The sequence below is a fragment of the Pelophylax lessonae genome, assembly GCF_965119305.1.
Source record: "Pelophylax lessonae genome assembly, chromosome: 8".
NCBI classification, from domain to species: domain Eukaryota; kingdom Metazoa; phylum Chordata; class Amphibia; order Anura; family Ranidae; genus Pelophylax; species Pelophylax lessonae.
This window is the reverse complement of record NC_138775.1, coordinates 266,055,767-266,079,835: the sequence shown is the minus strand read 5'-3', so window position 1 is coordinate 266,079,835 and position 24,069 is coordinate 266,055,767. Positions and strand designations below refer to the sequence as shown.

Sequence of the window (24,069 nt, the reverse complement as noted above, 5' to 3'; positions counted from 1 at the left end):
TTCTCCCCTTTCTTCCTCTTCACACAGCGACAGCAGGAGGCATTGGTGCAGATGCAGTGAAGAGGAAGTGGGGGGGGCTAAGTCCCGCTGTGTAAGTCTATGTATACACAAGTACGGAGAGAGCGCACACCGTTTGACCCCATAGCAAACTGCTTACTATGGGGACAGAAAAAGAAAAGGAGGAGCCAAGATCACAGCTAGGGACCCGAGAAGAGAAGGATCGGGGCTCCTCTGAGCAATACCACTGCACAGAGCAGGTAAGTATAACATGTTTGTTATTTTAATAAACAAAAAAAAAATCAGACTTTAGTAAGACTTTAAGCAGCCCATAAAGTATTTGAAAAAAATAATTTGCTGGATTCTCCCATCAATGCAGTTAGTGTGGATGGGGGAATGCCTCCCACAGTGTTCTGCCGGCAGGGGGAGTATGGGGAGCCTTCCAGGCCGGCAGGGTGCAATGATTACTATTACAAAGAAAAAGAGAATTAACTGCGCTATAGGTGAATGGCAAAAATTAGCAGCAACTTCAAGTGTGACCACACCCTAAAAAGTAATATATAAAATAAGTTGCGCTGAATGAGGTGAACAAATCAATGTCCAAAAGTAAAAATAAATGAATCAAGTCCTAGTGTAAGAAAGTCCTAGTGAGAATGGATAATCTCCAAATCGATGTGACTAATGAAATCCACACTTTAGGAATCCAGAAACGTATAGGTGATGCGCTTACCGGACAAACAATATATAATTGCAGAGATCAAGTTCACTTCTTCGTGATTTATCTCTGCAATTATATATTGTTTGTCCGGTAAGCGCATCACCTATAAGTTTCTGGATTCCTAAAGTGTGGATTTCATTAGTCACATCAATTTGGAGATTATCCATTCTCACTAGGACTTTCTTACACTAGGACTTGATTCATTTATTTTTACTTTTGGACATTGATTTGTTCACCTCATTCAGCGCGACTTATTTTATATATAATGATTACTATTAGCAGCTGCATCTGCCAGCAGTAATTGCATGTAAAACATCCTTGAGTTTTTTAGATGATCAAATCTCGGCCAGTCCCTGTTGATCTTTCTGAATGTGGATCCATGTATGGCACGTGCAAGCTCCTTCTGTTGTTTGCTCTGCTGCCTATCAGATTGACCTAATAAGCAGTCCAATGACCAACTGAAGGAGTGCCCATGGCAGGCTGACAATGCTGCTGGTAATTGTAAATCAGCGGCTCAGCGTTGTCAGCCTGAAACAGGAAGTGCTGTTACTGGCAGGATCTCCAGGTAAGAAACTTTGCAACACATTTACAAAAAAGGATGGGCTTAACAAAAGTGTATACAGTGAGATATTATGTTAAATGTAGTAAAAATAGACTTGGTGTATACATTTACTTTAAACATTCTTGAATTACTACTATTGTGTAATTTTCTTTTGCACGGGTTAATGTCATTTTGTCTATTTCAGACGGTTCCTATGTTTCTGTTCCATCCCCTCTTGGGAAGATTAAGAGCATGACTAAAGGTACTGTGCACTCCTATGTCAAATGTGATTGTGTTTTTGTGTCTGTGAAGCAGATTACTAGGCATGCCTTCAGTTCTTTGCTTTTGACCGCCTGCGTATATAACCATTATCGCATTTGTTCTCAAGACAAAGACCCTTTTATCTTTACTTGTGTCATCTTCAGTGACAGACACGTATCTCACATGGGCCCTGTGCAAAAAAAAAAAAAAAAAACACTTTGTTGCTAGTCATTGTTGGCACATGTAGATGCATTATGTTAATAAAACTGTTCTTAAACCTGTAGAATTTCCCTTAAATCTTTAACCACTTTACGTCTGCTCACATTGCTGCTACTGCAGCAATGTGGCTCGTTATCCTCCAGCGACGTAGCATTACCTCGCTGGACTCCTCCCCTTGTCGGCATCGCGCGCGCTGCCGGAGGCTCGCTCCCGAGGTGTTCAGTCACAGCGGGAGTCGGGCCAGGGGAGGAGCAGCGGCATATTTATAGCACTGATTACTGTAGTAATGTCACTGGTACCCCCAAAAGTGTCAAAAATGTCAGTCAAGGCTCCGATCTGTCCGCCGCAATGTCGCAGTCCCGCAAAAAAAATCGCAGATCGCCGCCATTACTCGTTAAAAAAAACCCACCAAAAATGACAGAAATCTTTCCCTTAGTAAACGCAATAACTTTTGCGCAAACCAATCAAAATACACTTATTGCAATTTTTTATACCAAAAATATGTAGCAGAAAACAAATTGGCCAAAAATTTAAAAAAAATTTAGATTTTTACATTTTTTTTTGGGGGGGGGGGGGGGAATTTCATATAAAAAAACGTGAAAAATATTGTTTTTTTCAAAATTTACGCTCTTTTTTTGTTTATAGCACAAAAAGTAAAAATCGCACAGGTGATCAAATACCACCAAAAGAAAGCTCTGTTTGTGGGGAAAAAAGGACGTAAATTTTGTTTGGGTACAGCGTCGCACGACCGCGCAATTGTCAGTTAAATTCGCACAGTACCGAATCGCAAAAAGTGGCCTGGACGTAAGACAGCAAAATCCTCCGGTGGTAAAGTGGTTAAACAAAAAAGTATAAAAATCGCTTGTCTGACCAATTCATAGTGCCTTCGTAAACTCAACTAATTCTGGATGGCTTTTCTTTCAAGTACCATGTCATAGTCCCGATTTTCATAAAACTAAAGTTCTACGTTCAGGTAGAGTGCATGTGCATAAGACTACTTGAGATTTTTTTTGCCTGAGAGTGCATTCAACAATTAGAATAGTATTCCTTTCCATTGAATTCAAGAACAATTTTCCATCCTTGTCTTTTGATTCTTTCATTCATTCTGGTGGGAACAGAATGTTGACTCATCCCTTTTATCCCCTTAGACAATCTAATAAACTTTATAAAAACAGCATCTTTTCACTGTATCTGTTGTTGTCTCTGATGGTTCTCATTTATCGAGGTCACGGTATAAGTAGCTAGTTGGTCACATTTAACTGTGTTCTGTAATGTTGAAGAAGTTACAAAGCTATTTCTTCAGATTCTGGGCTCCTCTTCACCCAGTTTGCACTCTTTTTCTGGGGCTTTCCTTTACCCCAGATGAAACTTCTCTTCTTTGAGCCTCCTCTCCATCCCTTGTTCTGTGTTTTTCTACTACCTCCTGATGGCCATACTCTTCCTGTGCCTTTTCCTCTACCCTCAGATGGCCCTCTCACTTCCGGTGGCATCCTTCTATCCCTAAAACTGAAGCTCTGGCATGGTAAAATATGAAACGTCTTCAATATTAGACAATACAGAATAACTCCAATCGAATGTGACTAACTACTACTACTACCTACATCTATTGTTGTCTCTACCATGTATTTAGTTTCATTTATTTTATGACAAGGTAACAAGTAGGGTTAAAATGGCTCATGCTATTAATCATAAAGAGATCCTGTCTTACTGTAATACATGGAAGCTAAGTGACTGCATCAAGACACCTTTGTACCATTTAGTCTCAGCCCAATCAATTAGAAAAATAGCAGTGGGAGTGTTAATTTCTTTGTCAGCAATCCTACCTGAATGTCTCTATAGCTATAGTAAAAACCATGGAAAGCCCAAGCATAGCAGATGCAGCTGAAGGCATTTAATTTGCTAGCAGTAACTTCATTTAAAACTTATATGGACCCTGGTCATCCTGACTAGATGGATGGATTGTTGCTTCCCTTCAACTTCCAGAAGGTTTCCTCTTTCTTGTACTCCCCCCCCCCACCCCGTAATGACTTCTCCATTCTTGTGCCTCCAACTCTTCCCCAGATGTTCTCTATTGTCTTGTGGCACAAGACTCTCCTTTGGGTCTCCTTCGCCCTCAGATTGCACTATTCTTCCTAGGGCCTCCCCTGTTTCCCTCTTTCTGTGTCCTCGAGTCCTCACTACCCCCTGATGGCCACACTGTTCTTGTAGCTTTCTTCTACCTCTAGATGGCCGATGGCCCTTTCTCTGCCTGTTGCACCCCTCTATCCCAAGATGACCCTTATTTTCCTGTGCCCCCCCCTCCTCCCACTACCCCAAGATGGCGATTTTTATGCCCCCATCCATGTCCCAAATGGACCCTCTCTTCTTGTGGCTCTCTTCTTTACTTAGATAGCACAGTCATTCTGGGACTTTCCTTTACACCCATATGGATCCTGGGGCCTCCCCTCTCTCCCTCTTTGGTGTCTTTCCCACTAACTCCTCATGTCCCCACTCTTCCTGTGACTTTCAACTATCCTCACATAGTGCTCTCTTCCTGTGGTTCCCTGACCCCTAGATGGTTACTTTCTTTTTTTGGCTGCCCCATAACTCTCAGATGCCCCCTCTCTTCCTATTAATCCGCTTTTACCCTCAGACGGTTCCTCTTCTAACGTGGCCCCCCTGTAACCACAGATGGCTCCTCTTGTCCTATGGCCCCCTTCTACCCACAGAGGGCCCTGTTCTGTTGCATTGTCCATCCCCTATTATCTTTTTTTCTTGCCAGCATTATTTTCATCTAACATACTGTACAAGCTTTCCAACCTCCAGCCCTATTCAGCGGAGACTCTCTCCAAACTATACATCTAATTAATGCTCTTCATACTCCACTGTCGTTAATATGCCACAGACATAAATATTACATTGGCTTATTCCAAGCAGATTGTCATTAGGAGTGATCTGTAACAGTGACAGATGCGTTGCAAGGTAAATAGCTGGAAAACATGTTGGGGGATTTCATGTGGGCATAGTTCCAGTCTGGAAGACGTCTACTAATATCCGTATTTCACATATTTTGCAGCTTTATTTTCAGAATTTAGAATGTAGTGAAATTGGTTACAGAAGGTTACAGTATATTCGCTACAAATGAGGGAATATCACAGCTTTGTAATGCTGCTTTTATAAAACGTGGGGGTTTTATTTCCCAAGTGCCTGTGTGACTGACTGCAGATAGTCAGATTTAGTCGTACACTGGAAAATGACATCTGGGATCCGGGACTTGGTACACATGGGCATTAAAAGGGGGCATGTTTCTGAAGCCCTCAGAGGGCCCTTCCAAGTACAAAACACTTAATGATCCAAATAAAAGAATAAGAGCAATTAGTTAGAGTTACCTTAAAGTCACTCTGCTTTTAAGGGTGCATTCACACCTCTACATTGGCTAGACTGTGCATTTTCACAGATGTTTGAATGTGCATTTAACATGTATTTTAAAGCAAAACTTTACCCATAACAGTTTGATAACAATTAATGATCGTGAACAAAAGAACATACATTCCTTATTAATATTTATGCTACCAAAATTGCTATAAATTGCCTCCAGCATTTCTTCAGTTTCTTTTTGCTCAAGGACCCCATTTTGTTGAAGCCCAGAGCAGTCACTTCCTTAAGCCTAGTACACACAATCGAAAAATACCGCTTTCAAAGTGATCTATGCAATTCTGATCCTTAGTATACAGATTACGAGAGCCAATCATACCAGTTCATACAAAATTATCTGAGCGGACAAACATGAAAAATTTTCTCGTACGATACCAGATTGAAAAAAAATTAGAGGACCAAGACCACGCATGCTCAGAAATGGCAGAATACATTACATTACAATACAATACATCTCTTCTGAAGTTGTATTCTGTCGTACAAGAATTTTCTTTAGAAGGTTTTTTTTGTTTATCTTGTCTGTGTGCAGCAGCCCCCCTAATACTTAGCTGAAGTCCATCTAGATCCAGCGATGATGCAGGAGTGTCTCGGCTGCCATTGGCTCCTGCTGCTTTCAATCAAAGCCAGTCAACCAATGAGGAAAGAGAGGGAGTAGGGCCTGGCTGAAGCCCGGTGTCTGAATGGACACAGAGAGCTGTGGCTTAGCTCGGGTGCCTCAATAGCAAGCTGCTTGCTGTGGGGGCACTCAACAGGAGGGAAGGGCCAGGAGCACCGAAGAGGGACCTGAGAAGAGGAGGATCCAAGCCACTCTTTGCAAAACCAACTGCACAGGAGGTAAGTGTGACATGCTTGTTGTTTTCATACAAAAAAAATAACGGTTTAGTTTAACTTTAGGTAACCTCTTTATTTTTGATATGAGCATGAAAAAAAAAAATCATATGATCATTAGTCCTATATTCTCATTGTGTATACGAGTCTTTATTGGAAACTCTTCTCCTCTCCTTGGTCTGAAAAACTATGGAATTGATTTACTAAAGGCAAATAGACTTTGCACTCTGCAAGTACAGTTGTTCCAGAGCTTAGAAAATTAGTTAATGCTGCACTTTGCTAAGAATGCCCAATCATATTCAAGGAAAAGAAAAAAAACAGCATTTTTTCTTGATTGGATGATAGAGGTCGACAGAGCTTCCCCTCATTTACTAAACTCTGGAGCAACTGCACTTGCAAAGTGCACAGTCTACTTGCCTTTAGTAAATCAACCCATTTACTTTCTGTAATTAAAATATGTACATTTCCAGCCTTGATTGTATGTCTTGATGTTAGGAAGATGAGTGAGAAAAATGAGAAGGAACGCTGACAGAGGCTTTACAGCAAAGTTCACAGGCTGCCAATGAAGAAGAAAGCAGAGAATATCAGGGCGATAGGATAATATCCTTGTAAAGCTGGCCATACGGTATATAATTTTCTTACTCAATTTCCTTTAGATTTACCATAGTGCAAGGGCCTGCTTGATTGCATATAAATTGAAAGTGTTTAGGTTTGACCTTATATTATATGATTTTGATCAATCTAAAGGAACATTTTACAAGGTAATTTTATAATGTATGGCCAGCCTAAGTTTAACGCTTTTATGTCGTCCTGGGAGTAGAGGTTGTCCTGTCACCTCTCATGCTTTTCTTTTGTCCCTCCCTAATCTGTGTTCCCTGGGCACAGTCTTTGTCATTCCTGTTGCTTTTTCCCCCTTCAGCAACAGTAAATCTTAAAGCTGTCCACTAATTGACCTTAAGTGACTCTGATTTTAGGTACAGTGCTGAGAATAGAGAGCAACTGAGCATGTGCAGAGCAGGGAGAGCATGGAGAGACAGGGCTTTACTGTTTTTTTAAATGGTATAGGCACTTATTTTTAATGTTTAACATCACTACAGTATACCTTCAAAAGGGGCCAACATCAAGTTATCTATCAGGACTTAATTTTTTGAGTAAAGTTCCACTTGAATGTTTTGAGCAATGGCATGTGCTGAAATGTTTTGTTTTTAATGTAGGTAACATCCATACTGTTGATAATGTATAGTTTTGGGTCTTTCTGCTTACCAGAGAGATTGCCAGGTAAATCTATATTGCTCTCTGCCTATCAGAGAGCAGGATCTGTTAGTGAGGTCTGCCCATGGTGCTCAGGTGCAGCTCAGCTTGTCTTGTTTCACACTGGTCCAATAGGGAGGCATATTGGACAGTGGGAGGAAACCTGACTAATGAGTGCATAGACATATACTACAGCCCTGGTGATTGACAGAGGAAAGTGCCTTGTTACTCGGGCTACATCTTGGCACTGAGTTTCTAGTCAACACCATTGATGCTGTTGGTCCCGGAGCTTCATACATGATGGGCAAGCGCTACTAAATCTACTGCTTGGAATATTTGTCATCTGGTAAGAGGCTAATAGGGCTTTGAGTGACGTTTCTGGTTTCTTGGCGATCTGGATTTATCTATTTCCTCATTTGACCTATTTTTTCGGTAAGAGGCTTCACAATTGGTGGTGGTTTGTTCCACATTCCTCTTCTCACTCTGCATTATTCACGTTTTACTCATTATTCATTTGGTGAGCTGCTGCACGATTGATAGGGATTCCTTATTGGTGGTGGAAATTTATTTAAATTACGGTATCACACTATGTACGTTTTTTTTCCTTTGCATATTATACACGTTATTCGCTGAGGACTCTGACAACTCCCATCTCCCGGATCTGTGACCATATCTCAGCATATGAATTTGCACATCTTTAGTGGTTATCCGGTAAGCACATTTCCTACAGAGACCGTGGAGTGTGACCTATGTTCTCAGCGTCAATCAAGTTGTTATATGGGACATTGATTTTTGTTTGGACATTAATTTTTTGTTTACCCACTTCACGCAGCGCGGCTTATTTTTTCTATACATTATCTGAGGGTGTGGTCGCACTTGAAGTCGCTGCTCTTTTATATTATTCACTTTAGCGCGGTTATTTTTCTCTTTTTTATTCTTCTGTTTCTGACCTTTAACTGCAGCTTAAGTTAATCCATCACATGGATATATTTGATTATAGAGATTCCAGATCTGTGAACACAGATGGAGTTTTTGAAACCATCCCCACAGGTGAAACAGACATGAGTGGCTTGTTCATGCGATTGAGGAATCTACTCGTGTCTGAAACACACACCCAGTGGGACATTGCCTTCTTGGACACATACACCAAGAAGTCCATGGTACCCAGAAGCCTCCGGTGGGAGGTCAGTCCCCAACTTGATGAAGTGGATTTGGAGGATTGGTACAAATATTTCAATGAAGCTGGGGTCAATTTTTTAAGATATTTGACAGGCAGAAAAAACGCCAAACTCTCCAGATTGGATGAGGAGATCAAATTAGTCAAAGAAAAGTTGACCCCCTTCAAAGAAAGTGAGGAATATAAAAATGCCTATTAAAAAATTTAGAGAAGGAAGAAAAAGATCAAAAAAATAAAAAACGGAAAAAATACAATAGGGATTTACAAGACTATTTGACTTGTACTGTTTTTGAGTGGCAAAAAAAATTACTGGGTAATTTGAATGGTGAGGTAGAGACAATGGATACATCAGCCACTCAAGCAGTGGGAGTACCCATAGCCCCTCCAACCTCTCAAAAACAAAAGAAAGGGGCTCGCAATAAAGGCAGACGTCCATCTTTCAAATCCCCTTACAGAGGGCAGAATGCGAGTAAGGATATTCATCATCAACCATATCAAGGGAGACCTAATGGTAATTTTAATCCCCCGGGTCCCAACAATAGTTGGCAAAACCAGAATCGGGATTATTATGATGGCCCTGTCCATCAATCAGGGACTTACACTCAACCCTCTTACTCCAATACACCCCAATGGAGACGGGGACCTGATCAGTACCCAGACCCTCGCCATTCACAAAGGAATCAGGGTCCTGACTATGGTCCACAGAGACAAGTTCAAGGACGTTTTGATTATAGCCCACTAAGATCTGGCCCACAATGGTATGAGCCTCCCTCTGAACCCATGAGAGGAAGAGGAAGCGATCGCCAGTGGCAGGATAGAGAACATTCTTTTAATAGGGCTGATAATCGCCAATACAATGTTCCGATCCAGAACAGGTTTTACCCACTTAAGGACAACGAGGCCCCGAGTGGTGCACAACCCTCCCATAAGACCAATACAGTGGGCTTTTATAATGATCCCACCCCTCACTCTTCAAGGGAACTAATAAGGGATAACAATAAGCCCCACAGTTCTACTGATCCTGATTCAGTTTACCCTGGTTGGGGTTTTCCCAGGGCCCTACAAGGTGTAAAACGTCCGGCAGAATCAGAAGAGGAACTAGAGGAGGCAGGAGGTGCCAACTCAAAAAAAGCAAAAAGCTAGCAGGCACGGGGATTTTCAATCTAAGTAGTGTTGAATTGAGTCATGAAGAAAAGTTGATTTTGGATAAGGGTTTGAAATTTGCCCCGCCTAAGAGGCTGGACAAGTTTCAGACCTACATGGATATTCACAAATTTGTCCGTAGGGTTAATATCAAACGTTATGTCTTGAGTAATCCTATCAAAGAACATAGAGTGGTCAGCACGGAGTTTCAACATTCCGGTCTTGCTAATGCATCACTATTCAATCCCCCTGGAGGTTTGGCCCCTTCATTAAAAGTGTTCAGGGACGTCATAAGAGATCTGGACAATATTCAAGTCCATAAATCTTCTCTCTCATCTGATCTGCAAAAGGGACTGGACTCCCTATGTGCGCGCAAAGACTTAGTGATAAGGCCTGCAGACAAGGGAGGAGGTATCGTAGTACTGGATAAAAAAGACTATGAGCACTAAATGCAGCGTATCCTTGGTGACAGACAAACATATGTGTTGTTACCCAAGGACCCCAAAGCCTCATATAAAAAAACTTTACAATCGTTGGTAGAGAGGGGCTATAATTCCAATATCCTTAACAACAAAGAAAAGGCTTTCTTGATCCCTAAGTGTCCTCGCACTCCGGTGATATACTACTTGCCGGAATTACATAAAAGTCTGGTTTCCCCCCCCGGGGCGTCCCATAGTCAGTGGTATTGACTCTGTGACGTCCCGGGTGGGGAAATACATAGACACGTATTTGCAACCTTTGGTTCAAGCCACACCTTCATTTATTAAGGACACTAAACATGTCATTAATATGTTGGCTGACTTAAGTCCTACAGAACATCTATGGCTGGTCACAGCTGACGTTTCATCTCTCTACACGGTAATTCCGCATGAGGTGGGTCTTGATGCCGTCAACATGTTTTTAACTCGTGACTCGAATTTACCAGAACCCCAAATTTCCTTTATCATGGAGTTACTCAAATTTGCAGCACAGCACAACTATTTTTGGTATAACGGCCAATTTTATCGTCAAATCACTGGCGTGGCCATGGGGGCCAAGTATGCCCCGTCCCTGGCCAATTTGTTTATGGCCCAGTGGGAGGAGGACGTCATCTATGCATATCACCGCCCACAGATTCTTCTGTGGGCTAGGTATATCGATGACGTCCTCCTCCTATGGGACGGTACATATGATGACCTATCCTCATTTTTGGAGGACCTCAATTCTAATGACAGAGGTATACATTTAAATTATGAATGTAGCCAATTAGGTGTTAATTTTTTGGACTTGAATATTTCCATCAGGGATGGACAATTTGTCACCTCCACCCACTTCAAGTCCACCGACAGGAATTCCTATATTCCTGTCGAGAGTTGCCACTATGCTCCTTGGTTGCGAGCCATCCCCAAGGGACAATACCTCCGCATTAGACGGAATTGTTCCGATATACGAGACTTTGATAGACAGGCACAAACATTAACTACAAGATTCCTGGATAAGGGATATAATGAGGAATTCCTTCAACATGCTCTGTCTGAAGTGAGATCAATTGATAGACAGGCTTTGTTGAGTAAATCTAGGAAGCAGGATCAGACAGATCCTTTTACTCTGCCATTTGTGACCACATACTCTAGTCAACATATGACCATAAAGAATTTGGTCGCTCGTCATTGGCACATATTAAATAATGATGTGGTGCTTCATGAAAACTTACCTGTTAAACCTAAGGTGGTTTTTAGGGGGGTCCCCTCTTTGAGGGACAAAGTTTCTCCCAATATCTTGGAACCCCCTGGCCCCAAACCCAGTTTTTTGCAACAACTTACGGGATACTATAGGTGCAATCGTTGCCAAATCTGTACCCTTAGTTCTAATAAACGAAGAAGAGTTCAAGAATTTGTATCCAATAGCACAGGACGTAAGCATAATATAGAGCCTTTTATATCATGTACAACTACTGGGGTTGTCTATCTACTGCAGTGTCCTTGCGGACACCAATATATAGGCAGGACAAAACGCCCACTTAATGTAAGATTAAATGAACATGTGGCGAATATAAGGAAGGGCTTCCCCAAACACTCAGTATCTAAACATTATGCAGCAGTACACAATAAAGATCCTAGACACACCCTTTTTTTGGGCATAGATCGCTTTGTGCCACATTGGAGGGGTGAACCTCTTGTGAGGGGCATCTCAAAACTTGAGATGTCCTGGATACACCGTGTAAAATGCTATGTGCCTTATGGCCTTAATGTTGATGTTGAGGTTAATGCTTTTTTAGATAATTCTTAAAAAATTTTTTTAATTTTTCCTTTTAGATATATAATTTTTTATTATGCGTATAGAGTGATCAACCCTTGGGAATTGGTCACATTGGTTCAAACACTAGATGTAGATCTAATTTTCCCTTTCCCCTAAAATTATATATACCACACATTATGGTGTTTATAAGTATAATTGATGACACACTATATGACGGCTATCATGCTTTGTTGAATGGTATTAGTCATTTATGGTCATATATTCATCTATTGGGGATACTATTTCAACCGTTTTAATGTATTTGTAATATTTAGCATTTGGTCTATATTCATGATGTTGATCCCCGGTTGGAGTTTGAACTCATTCCGCTATAGTTTGACCCAATTTGTACACAATACGGTAATTATTTTTGTGTTCTCAGTGCATCTGGGCACAAGACGATATAGTTACACACAATGCCCATATATGTCCTTATGTTAATTTTGCTTACATTTATGGTTTGGCAATTCCTATTTGACATCGGCTGTGTTAAATGGGCCTGCTATACTTTTAGATGGATTTTGCATTTAATACAGGACATTCCTGGGTTAGTGAAGTTGATAAGTGCCCTTAATTAAAATGGTGAGATAGATCTACCCCAGTTCCGGTCTTTGGATGTCCGGTTCACAGTTTCAGGGCGGAATTGTTCAAACACTTCCGGGTATCATAATCAGGTTTTTCTATAAGAGATGGCGTCAGCACGCCGTCCGTACCTTTGATAACGTCTTCTTGGACGAAACGCCGTCAGGTCGCGGCGTGCTGACGTCATCCCGGAAGTTATCGTAGGAGCGGATGTGCTTTGCCGTCCGGCCGGCGGCTCCCATCCATCGCGTTTTTATCTACTAAGCTTGTGAGTGTTTTTTTTCCTTTATTAAATAAATCAGTCATTATTTTATTACACTATTGGCGGTTTTTCTTTTACTCGGGCTACATCTTGGCACTGAGTTTCTAGTCAACACCATTGATGCTGTTGGTCCCGGAGCTTCATACATGATGGGCAAGCGCTACTAAATCTACTGCTTGGAATATTTGTCATCTGGTAAGAGGCTAATAGGGCTTTGAGTGAGGTTTCTGGTTTCTTGGCGATCTGGATTTATCTATTTGCTCATTTGACCTATTTTTTCGGTAAGAGGCTTCACAATTGGTGGTGGTTTGTTCCACATTCCTCTTCTCACTCTGGATTATTCACGTTTTACTCATTATTCATTTGGTGAGCTGCTGCACGATTGATAGGGATTCCTTATTGGTGGTGGAAATTTATTTAAATTACAGTATCACACTATGTAAGTTTTTTTTCCTTTGCATATTATACACGTTATTCGCTGAGGACTCTGACAACTCCCATCTCCCGGATCTGTGACCATATCTCAGCATATGAATTTGCACATCTTTAGTGGTTATCCGGTAAGCACATTTCCTACAGAGACCGTGGAGTGTGACCTATGTTCTCAGCGTCAATCAAGTTGTTATATGGGACATTGATTTTTGTTTGGACATTAATTTTTTGTTTACCCACTTCACGCAGCGCGGCTTATTTTTTCTATACATTATCTGAGGGTGTGGTCGCACTTGAAGTCGCTGCTCTTTTATATTATTCACTTTAGCGCGGTTATTTTTTTCTCTTTTTTATTGACAGAGGAAAGTGCCTTGTTGCTTGCTAGGATACTTTATAAATGCCAAGGGCACATGTGCTTGGAGGACTTTAAGCTGGAGAGCGGAGTCCCGGAGGGAGGGTGTGGCTGCCCCTCCTCTGTAGAAGCTGCCATGCAGTCTCAGGTTGTCAAGAGAAGCTGAACACAGAGGTCCTGCAGAACTGACTGGAGGGGAGACACTGGAAAGGATCTGATTCTGCTTACTGTGAGTACAGATCTGTGTCCTGGGGCCTGTCCTGTGAGGGCCATGCCTTCTGCTAGAAGAGTCAGTAGACAGGTGTCAGTCAAGGGGATGCTAGGGAGTGTCCTGAAGATAACGGAAAATTAAATACTCACCTTTCCGTAATTTTCCTTTCCTGGTGCCAATCCATGGCAGCATACATATGGTGGTTGCTCCGCCCTCAACCAACCCACAGGACCTCCTTAACTCTATAAAACTAAGAACTGCCCCCCCTACGCCATTCTTGTAACTAGACTTCAAAAATGCAGATTACGTAAAGGGAGGGCGTATGCTGCCATGGATAGGCACCAGGAAAGGAAAATTACGGAAAGGTGAGTATTCAATTTTCCGTTTTCCTGGTGCCTCCATGGCAGCATACATATGGTAAATAACTCGCTCATAGGGAGGGATACTGCACAGAAATATAGTTTATTAGGATTCACAAAACCGCCAATTGCAGCGCTTTCTCCCCAAAATCACGGGAAGTTAGAGCAGCTGGATCCAGGCTATAATGGACCATGAAGGTATTAAATGAGGACCAACTGGCTGCATGACAAATTGTTTCCGGAGAGACATGTGCTAGAGCTGCCCAAGAAGAGGCTATCCCCCGCGTAGAGTGAGCATTGATTGCTTTAGGCACTGGAAGCCCGCTAACCCGATAAGCCCTTTGAATCAGGCGTACGATCCAGCTTGCGATAGTTCTTTTTGATGCTGCCAAGCCCTTTCTACCTCCGTTTGGAATGATAAATAGGCGTTGCTCCCTACGAAAAGATTGCGTTAAATCAATGTATCGACGTAGAGTTCTTGCAACGTCCAGTTCATGCAACTTTGATGTATCTGGATCTTACTCAAAGGTTGGGAGAACCCATTCCTGATTAAAGTGGTAGGTAGTTGGCACTTTAGGTATGAATTGATGGATTGGTCGTAGGACGACCCTATCTGGGAAGAACGTAATATATGGATCTTGAGCACCCAAGGCTTGAATTTCAGAAACCCTACGGCCTGAAGTGACAGCTACGAGGAAAACTGCTTTAAGAGTAACATCCTCCAGAGAACAGTCCTCAGTAGGAGCAAATGGCGGTGCTGCTAGAGTATCCAGCACCAAGGGTAAATCCCACTTCGGGTACAATGTTTTCCTAGGTGGTCTTAACCTTAGTACTGCCTTCATAAACCGCTCTATCAAAGGATGTAAGGCCCATCTGATGTCTGTCAGAGCTGATAAGGCTGAAACTTGCACTTTAAGGGTATTGAGCCCCAAACCTACATCCAGACCTTTCTGTAGAAACAGTAGAACGTCCTGCACAGCTGGCTTCAATGGATTAAACTTGTTGGATTCGGCAACTTCTGAAAACTTCTGCCATACTCTGTAGTAGGAGCTATTAGTGGACGATTTTCTGGCTTGGAGCAACGTCTGGGTTACCTCATGAGAGCAACCTAACTCCTCCAACCTCTTCCTTTCAACTTCCAGGCCCTCAGATCCAGGATTTCTGAATGTGGGTGGATGTAGTCCCCCTGCGACAGGAGACCCCCCTTCTCCCGGAGGGGTGCCAGCATTGCCACCAACACTTTGGTGAAGGTTCTGGGGGCTGTGGATATGCCGAAAGGCAAACACTGGAACTGTAGGTGAAGTTCCCCTATCTTGAACCTTAGGAATGACTGGAAGTCGTGAAGTATTGGTATATGTAGATACGCATCCTGAAGGTCTATAGAGACCATCCAGTCGCCTGGTTGCACAGTTAGGATGACCGTGTTCAGGGATTCCATCTTGAACCGCTCGAGGCGGATAAACTTGTTCAACCGCTTCAGATCTAGAACTGGCCTCCATCCTCCCGCCTTTTTGCGTACCAAGAAGACTGGGAATAAAAGCCTAAGAATCTTTCCGACTCCGGCACTGCTACCACTGCCTGCTGATGAATTAGCGTCTGGACATATTGTAGCAGAACCTTGCGCTTCTCTTCGGAGTTTGGAATCCTGGTGGGTAGAAAAGAAGAACGGGGCGGTTGGCGCTTGAACCTCCAAAAATGCCCCTGAAGGATCGTGGAGGTGACCCAACGATCCGAGCAAGTTTCCACCCAAACCTGAGAGAATGCCCTGAGACGGGCACCCACCGGGCCGGTTTGGGTGGGCAAGAAGTCAAAAAGACTTCTGGCCTTCCTGTGTCGAGGTAGCAGCCTTCTGTTTCCCCATCTTCAGGAAGGTAGCCTGGGAGCCCTTCCAACCTCTTCTGTATTCTCTCCCTGGATGGTATGTTCTGGCTTCTCTGGCTTTTTGCTGGAAAACCGCCCTCGCTGCAAATTTCTTCCTTTTATTCCTGTCCTGAGGAATCAGACCGCTCTTGCCCCCTGTGACTCTGGTAATGGCTGTATCCAGCTTTTCGCCAAATAGGGCTTTCCCATCGTAGGGTATGCGGCACCACGTCTGCTTGGAGGAGGGATCAGCGGCCCATGGTTTTAGCCAAAGTGCTCTTCTTGCCGTGACTGAATATAGCATGGCTCTGGCGGAACATTTCAGAGTGTCAATGGCCGCTTCTGCCACAAAATCTGATGCCAATTTTAACTCATCCAGAGCCTTCACAATCTGGTCTGTGTCTAAGCCTTGCTTGAGGGTCGATTCTATATTGTCAGTCCAAGCACGCGCTGCTCTGGATACTGAGGTTAAAGCCACTGCCGGCCTGCAAGCCCCCCCGGCCGCCTGATACGCCTTCTTTAGATCAGCATCGATTCTTCGATCTAAGACATCTCTAAAGGAGACTGCGTCTTCTAAGGGTAAAGTTGTGTTCCTGGCCAATCTCATGACTGATGCGTCCACTGACGGCATGCCATCAAATAGTTGGGCATCAGAATCCGCCAGAGGGTATAATTTACTAAAGCGGTTAAAGGCGATCGGTCTCCTATCCACCTTCCGCCATTCATCTGTCACCAGATCCCTTATCTCCTCCATAAGTGGGAAGGTAGGAGGTTTTTTCTTGAGGTGGGGAAAGTATTTCCTGGACTTGGCAGGGGGCTCAGGTGACTCTTCCCATTCAATTGCGTTCTTGACCGCTACCACGAAGGGGCTGATCAACCCAAAATCAAAGGTAGACACATTCTCCTCTGCTGTGTCCCCTTCGTCTTCTGAGCTGGAGCCAGAACCTGCCAACTGGACTGGAGTCTCAAGGGATCCCCCACTTGTGGTCGGGGCCATCAACTCCTGGGACAAGTTCAGTTCTCAAATTGAGTCCTTAATCAGCTTCTTCATTGTATCAATGGACTCTTGCTTTTCTTTTTCCCGATCCCCCGTGGCTTCTAAAAAGCATGTTTCGCAGACCAGTTTTCCCGGCAGAGCTTGTCCGCCACAGACCCAGCATGCTTTGTCCCCAGGCCGGATGGAACTGCGTTGTCTGTCAGATCGATGGGGTGATCTGCGAGACTTGTGTGATGTGCGAGGGGTAGACGAGTGATATTGGTCATGTCTTGAGCGGCTGTGGCCTCTGGACCTCCTCGCCGGTGAGCCCCTGCGGGATGATCGGCGTTGCGGGCTGCAATGAAACATAGGAAATTTTGATGTTTCATACGCCCGATGCTCTTTTTTAAATTTTTTTAAACTTACCTGAATGGTGCAGCCCTTACCTAGCAGAATGTTGAGGATCTTTTTGTGCCACTGGACTACGGGAGATGGCTGGGATAAGAGAGACATAAAGGGTAAGAAGAAAAGAAAAAGTAAATGGAAAGGTCCCAACCTAATAGTCCCCTTTTTTATTATAAATAAATATATATTTCCAAGAAGAGGAGAGAAAAAGAAAGAGAAGCTGCAATACCTCTGGCTTCCATCGGGAGGCAGCAGCACAGGCAGACCTGAAAGCTTCTTCTCAGCAGCAAGGGAGATGTTATGCTTCTGACATCCGCCCTCAGAATGAGAGAGGCTGGCCATATAAATACATGTACTCCAATGGGAGTACCAAGATGGCCGCCGATGGCTTCATCTGCCTACTGGGCATGTGCAGGTGATGTCATAGGGCGGCGCCATCGCCCCGCCCCCAGAACAGTAAAATAGAGGTTAGGTGGCAGGCGCGAAGCGCCCCAGGGGCTCCAGAGGGGCTTACTAGCAATCCTGCACCCCAGCGCCCACATGAGGTCAGACTGTAAGTAGGACAGGCTAAATTTAATGCAGGAAGCATCAATGTTACCGGGGCAGCCCCCAAACCAGAGGGGGGGGGGGTTCCCGGGAGGAGCATGGCTGAACTAGACTCCTTACCTGGAAAAAGATCCACAGAAAAACAGGCTCCCAGCCTTGTTGGCGCCTTTAGCAGCCTAAGACCTGGGACTCCATCCTACAGGGGAGCATGACCCTGTAATGGTAACACCATGTGAAGGTGCAGTAAGGGCTGATCATGATCCTGCAGGCTTGAGGACAGAAAAAAGAATGGCGTGGGGGGGGGGGGCAGTTCTTACTTTTATAGAGTTAAGGAGGTCCTGTGGGTTGGTTGAGGGCGGAGCAACCACCATATGTATGCTGCCATGGAGGCACCAGGAAAATGTAGTTGTATCAAGTCTGCTGCTAGAGCAAGAAGTATCAGTGGCGGTTCACACTAGCATGTGATTCACACCACATTGCTGTGCAGATCACATGCGATGTCTGTGGGAGGCGATTTCAGCCATACAAAATGTATGGCTGAAATTGCATTGCATTCGCACCAAAATGGTGCAGGATCCTTTTTTTGGTTCGCACTGGAATCAGATCGCATGGGTGTTCACACCTATGCGATCCGATTCCTGCACCATTTAATAGTTCGCACTATGATCTGCGAACCAATCTTGGGGTGTAATTAACTTTACATTGACAACCCCAGCAATTGGCAGATCTCAGTGTGAACCATTGTGCGAATCTGGTGCGATGTGGGAACCGGCACTGATTTGCAGGGTTTCCCCGCATCGCACCAGTGTGAACCAGGACTCAATTCTTCCATAGAAGTCGCAGTATATTCAAAGCAGTTTGTCTGCTTCCACAAATAACCTGGTGAGGCCAAGTGAGAGTTGTCCTTATCTATTGGAGTATCCCACTATTCCCTTCTCCCATCCAAGTTCCACAATAAATACAAAAAACAAAACCCTTGAACTGTTTATTGAGTAATGAGCGACTGGGAGTAAGGATGGATGTGTGAACTGTTCCCTAAGTGACCGTGTGCTGGTAATCAGAGGAGACCCAAGAAGTCATCACACAGCAAGCCCTACGGGGACAGTGCTACACATGTAATTTTGTGCCACCATTTTCAAAACTGAATGTAAAGTGCAGGTTACATTCATTTTCTAAGCTTTTACATGCATTTTATGCAAGTTATTAATGCCTTAAATGTAACAAAAAAAAGTTATAATCATTTTTTTAGCATAGCACCTTTCAAAAAGGTGAAGATGAGAACAGTTCCACTAAGCACATTGTCACTGAACTTATGCATTCTAAATGTGCTCCAAGCATGTGTTAAAATGCAGAGGTGTGAATGCACTATAAAGGTCAATCTCTAGGATGTGTGCATGTGTTATATCTAAAGACCAAATTCACACCTTTGTATTGTAATATAATAACTGAGGTGCTATGCGGTGTGCTGCTAGCTATTTTTTTAAACGGTTCCCCAACACACCCAACTGAACAAATGAAGTCCTTCTACTATACAAGATTTGATTTATACATATTTTTGATAGGTACTGTTAGGTTGCACAAAACGATTGTGTTATGTTGCAATCTAAGGCTGATTGGAAGTGGTTGAAATTGTCTGAAAATTGCTTTGCATATGGCAAGCATAAGGATGCTTTTTCCACCATCCGTCTTCTTGGCCAACTGGCCTGCCCTGACTTTTCTACAAAGTCCTTATTTGTCTTGTTATTCTGTTACAGTGCTTGGTTGACTGACTCCCTGACCTCGAACACTGGCTTTCTATCTGACTGCACTTTGTCTTGCTCTCTGGCACTAAATTTGCCCAACTGATGTCAAACCATTGTTCACCTGTGACCCTTGTTAGAGCTCATCTAGAACTGATAGAACCAAAGTTTGGTCAAAACGTTTTGTTTTTAACTACGACTCTCCCTGCTCTATATACACTATATTATCAAAAGTATTGGGACGCCTGCCTTTACACACACATGAACTTGAAAAGCATCCCAGTCTTATTCCGTAGGGTTCAATGTTGAGTTGGCCCACCCTTTGCAGCTATAACAGCTTCATCTCTTCTGGGAAGGCTGTCCACAAGGTTTAGGAGTGTGTCTATGGGAATTTTTGACCATTCTTCCTGAAGCGCATTTATGAGGTCAGACACTGATGTGAAGGCTTGGCTCGCAGTCTCCGTTCTTAGTCATCCCAAAGGTGTTCTATCGGGTTGAGGTCAGGACTCTGTGCAGGCCAGTTAAGTTCCTCCACCTCAAACTTGCTCATCCGTGTCTTTATGGACCTTGCTTTGTGCACTGGTCCAAATCATATGGTGGAGGGAGGTTATGGTGTGGGGTTGTTTTTCAGTGGTTGGGCTTAGCCTCTTAGTTCCAGTTAAGAGAAGAACTCTTAGGACGTCAGCCATTTTTGACAATTTCATGCTCCCAGCTTTGTGGGAACAGTTTGGGAATGATCCCTTCCTGTTCCGAGATGACTGCGCACCAGTGCACAAAGCAAGGTCTAAGAAGATATGGATGAGCGAGTTTGGGGTAGAGGAACTTGACTGGTCTGCACAAAGTCCTGACCTTAACTCGATAGAACACCTTTGGGGTGAGTGGAGACTGCGAGCCAGGCCTTCTCGTCAGAAATGCACTTCTGGAACAATAGTCACACCTTCCCATTGACACACTCCTAAGCCTTGTAGACAGCCTTCCCAGAAGACTTGAAGACATTAAAGCTGCAAAGGGTGGGCCAAATCAATATTGAACCCTGCAGACTAAGACGGGGATGCCGTTAAAGTTCATGTGCAGGTATCCAAAAACTTTTGACAAGATAGTGTACGTACCTTCCCTTTACTCCAGCATACTTCCATTCGGCTTTCGGGAGTCAAGATAAAATACAGGGTACTTCTCTGTATAGGGAGCATGTTACTCCCTCCTCTTCCTCCCACCTGACAGTCCTGATTGTTGACAACTGGCCACGTAGGCAGTCGGCATTGTCAGGCAGCGATGGGATGTGAATCCTTAGCCCTGTGTAAGATGCAAGTTGTTAATTCACACAAGCACTTATAAAATTGTGTGCAGGGATTTACGCTGTGGTAGTCATGGGAATGACATTGCACAAGACACTAAACTTATTTTGATGCTCTCACCATGCATCATGCTGCCAAAACAACATTTATTAAGGTCAAGTGACATAGCCAGGCTGCCATACAGGACCAGATGTATGTGGCATTTGACACCTGTGAATTATGGCCACTGATGAAAACATTTGCTCTGAACCAGAACTTTTATTCTATAAACAAATATTGTTTCCTGATATACACAAGATGAGGTGATCAAGGTTTTAACAGGATGCAGCAAATACAAAGAATATTACATCACATAAATGATCATTGTTTTTGATTCTTTATATTTTTTTTTCAGAAAAAGCAGATGTACTGCTGCTGCGTGCCAGCCTGCCCTCACACTTTCACCTCCAGATGTCTGAAATTGAATTTCATGAAATAATTGGATCAGGTGTGAGAATTGTCGTGAGTCACAGACTGTGAAGTACTGTTAATTATTTATAATCAAAGCTGTGACCCTTTCTTTGATATTTTACAGGGTCATTTGGGAAAGTATACAAAGGAAGATGCCGTAATAAAATTGTGGCTGTGAAAAGGTAAAATCTGTAAATTTCAGTCAGATTTGCTTTTGGGTACACAGTAAACAAAACTGCCTTTTGATAATTTTTTAGTTTTATACTGTATTTATGTTATTTGTACACTACAGTGCTATTGGTTTCCTTCAGTGACCTAAGTCCCTAAAATGTTGTAGGTACAGGAACATACTATGATCACATTTCGGTTTACATGTAGGCAGGTGCTTACAAGGACGATTTTGTGTGTAGTTAAGTTAGTTGGTCTGTCCAGGCTGGGAAGAAGTTAATTTTGTCTAGACTCTTTTCCCAGGCTTTTTGGGTCCTGCCTTATTTCCTGGTGCATATATAAATAGGGAAACGGCTGGGTCTAGATAGAGCCTGCACATGGGATGCTGAGGAAGGGCTGCTGCGAGATGTTGTCTAACAAGATCCTGGAGTTGCGGAGGGATCTGCCAACTTTGGAGGGCATCAGTTATGTACTTACATTTTTTTTATGGTATGCCTGGGCAGCCACAACTTAGCCAGTTAGGATTGGAACTGCATTGCACTTGTATTGACATTGCTATCAAAGTCTTTACTAAAATTCTTGAACTGTTCTTTAACCTATTCTGAAGTTACTAAAAAGGAATGCATGGTGGTACACGGTGAAGCAGAAGAACAGGGCCTATAAAGCACATATGGGGTATGAAGCAAGGCCACTACAAAGGGTTGATTAGGCAGAAGAGTTGGAGTAGGAGAGTAGGTGCCATGGGTAACCAAGGACTGGTGGGAAGTGTAGAGCAACCGTTCATGAAGAGTGGTACCTGACAAAGGTGACAGGTCCTCTGATAGGGAAGTGAGGCGGTTGGTGATCTGGCTCCCTCTACAGTGGTTGCTTCCCCCAAAGTAACTGGGACCAAACCCCTGATGCAGAGACCCCATGGACCCAGTCGCATTGTATGGGAGAGAGAAGTTAATTGTGAGCACACGTGAGGTCTGCTCAGCGGGACCCCTTTCTGTTACTGGGAGTGAGGTGGCAAGCGTAAGGATTCCTGGTCTGCAGTGGTCAGGACCTACCAAAAGTGGTCCAAGGAAGGTAAACCAATGAACCAGGGGCAGGGTTTTGGGTGGTCAAGGCTCATTGATGCATTTAGGAAGCGAAGGCTGGCCTGTGTAGTCCGATCCAATAGAAAAGCTACTGTAGCTCAGATTGCTAAAAAAGTTATTGCTGGTTCCAGTAGAAGGGTGTCAGGACTAGGGATGAACGAACGGTTCGGGTCCACCATCGGTTCGGCCCGAACATTGGGTGTTCGAGGTTCGGCCGAATTTAGAACTTTTTGCCCAAAAAGTTCGGAATTCGGCAACCAGAACCGCCCAAAATGCAATGCTTCAGGAAATGGGCTTTAAAAGCCCATGATTGGACCAGAACCATTAGCAAAAGCCAATTGAGGGGGCAGGAGAATGCTAGGAATGTGTTTGGAGTGACTAGGGGGTCCCTAGACCAATCATTAGTGAATACGCCCCCCAGTATATAAGATCGCCCCCGCCATATTCCTAGCATTGTTATACTGGACATGGAAGAGAGTGAAAGCAGTTCTGTGAATTTTACTTTAAAAGTGTCATTTAGCTATTTTTAGTGTGAGGAAAGGGATATCTAGTGTAGTTAGAGTGCTCCTTTACACTTTAGTTAGCTTCAAAAATTTAGTTTCTGTAGAGAAAGTGTTAAGTGTCAGGGGACCGTAGTGTAGTGTAGTGTAGGGTTAACTGGCAGTGACTGCTATGGCAGGGTGACAAATCCCTTCCATAGCAGGGTGACCGCTATAGAGAAAAGATCATTTTTCTGAATAGCTTCATCACACCCATATGGCTTCTCACCAGCCAAGCATTTTTTATGCTGCAGGGGCTGCCACTGCCAGTGCTTTTTTGAGGACATGTTTGATGTCAGACATGACATCTGAACATGTGTATAAGGGGTATATATAGACATATATGTCTGAATATATACCCCTAGACATTTATAGGTTTGATAGTAGCAGAAATAAATGCTTGCGCTAATGAAATCATTTACAGTAATATATTTCTGCTACTATCACACCTATATATGTCTAGGGGTATATATTCAGACATATATGTCTATATATACCCCCTATACACATGTTCAGATGTTTTGCCTGCCTCAAAAGAACCCAAAAAAATGCCGAAAAAACGCTAGCGTAAAAAAAAATGCCCAGGTGTGTTTTTGCTGGCATTTTTTGGGGGGTTTTGGAGGCAGGCAAAACATCAGAACTTGTGCACAGTACCACTATACACAAGTTCAGATGTTTTTCCTGACTGCAAAGAACTTAAAAAAATGCCTGCTATTAAACCGGCAAGGTGTTACAGCAGCGAAGCTAACCCCCTGTCAGAAAGTTTTCTAATACAAATGATCTTTTTTTTTCTGGTTCTGGACATGCTACAGAGCTGAAACTTCACATGTACACTTTTTAGACCCCCCAGGTCTGAAATCCAAAGTAAAAATCAAAAAAAAATCTTTCTTTTATTTATTTTTTTTAATTTTTCAATAATTGGCTTTTTTTATCAAAAATGAAAATTTTTAAGAACTTTTTTTTGTGTGATTTTGTGTCTGGGGGGGTC

The 24,069-nt window shown here is 43.3% G+C and overlaps 1 protein-coding gene across 1 annotated transcript in view; it reads left to right on the top strand.

Annotated features, from left to right (window-relative positions):
• The window catches only part of LOC309561428 (serine/threonine-protein kinase TNNI3K), a 466,208-nt gene that overhangs the window by 128,274 nt on the left and 313,865 nt on the right, over window positions 1-24,069 (top strand). Inside the window, exons 13-15 of the mRNA XM_082265332.1 lie at window positions 1,462-1,518; window positions 21,240-21,332; window positions 21,420-21,477. Coding sequence (XP_082121458.1) covers window positions 1,462-1,518; window positions 21,240-21,332; window positions 21,420-21,477 — 208 coding nt within the window. The remainder of the gene's footprint in view (window positions 1-1,461; window positions 1,519-21,239; window positions 21,333-21,419; window positions 21,478-24,069) is intronic.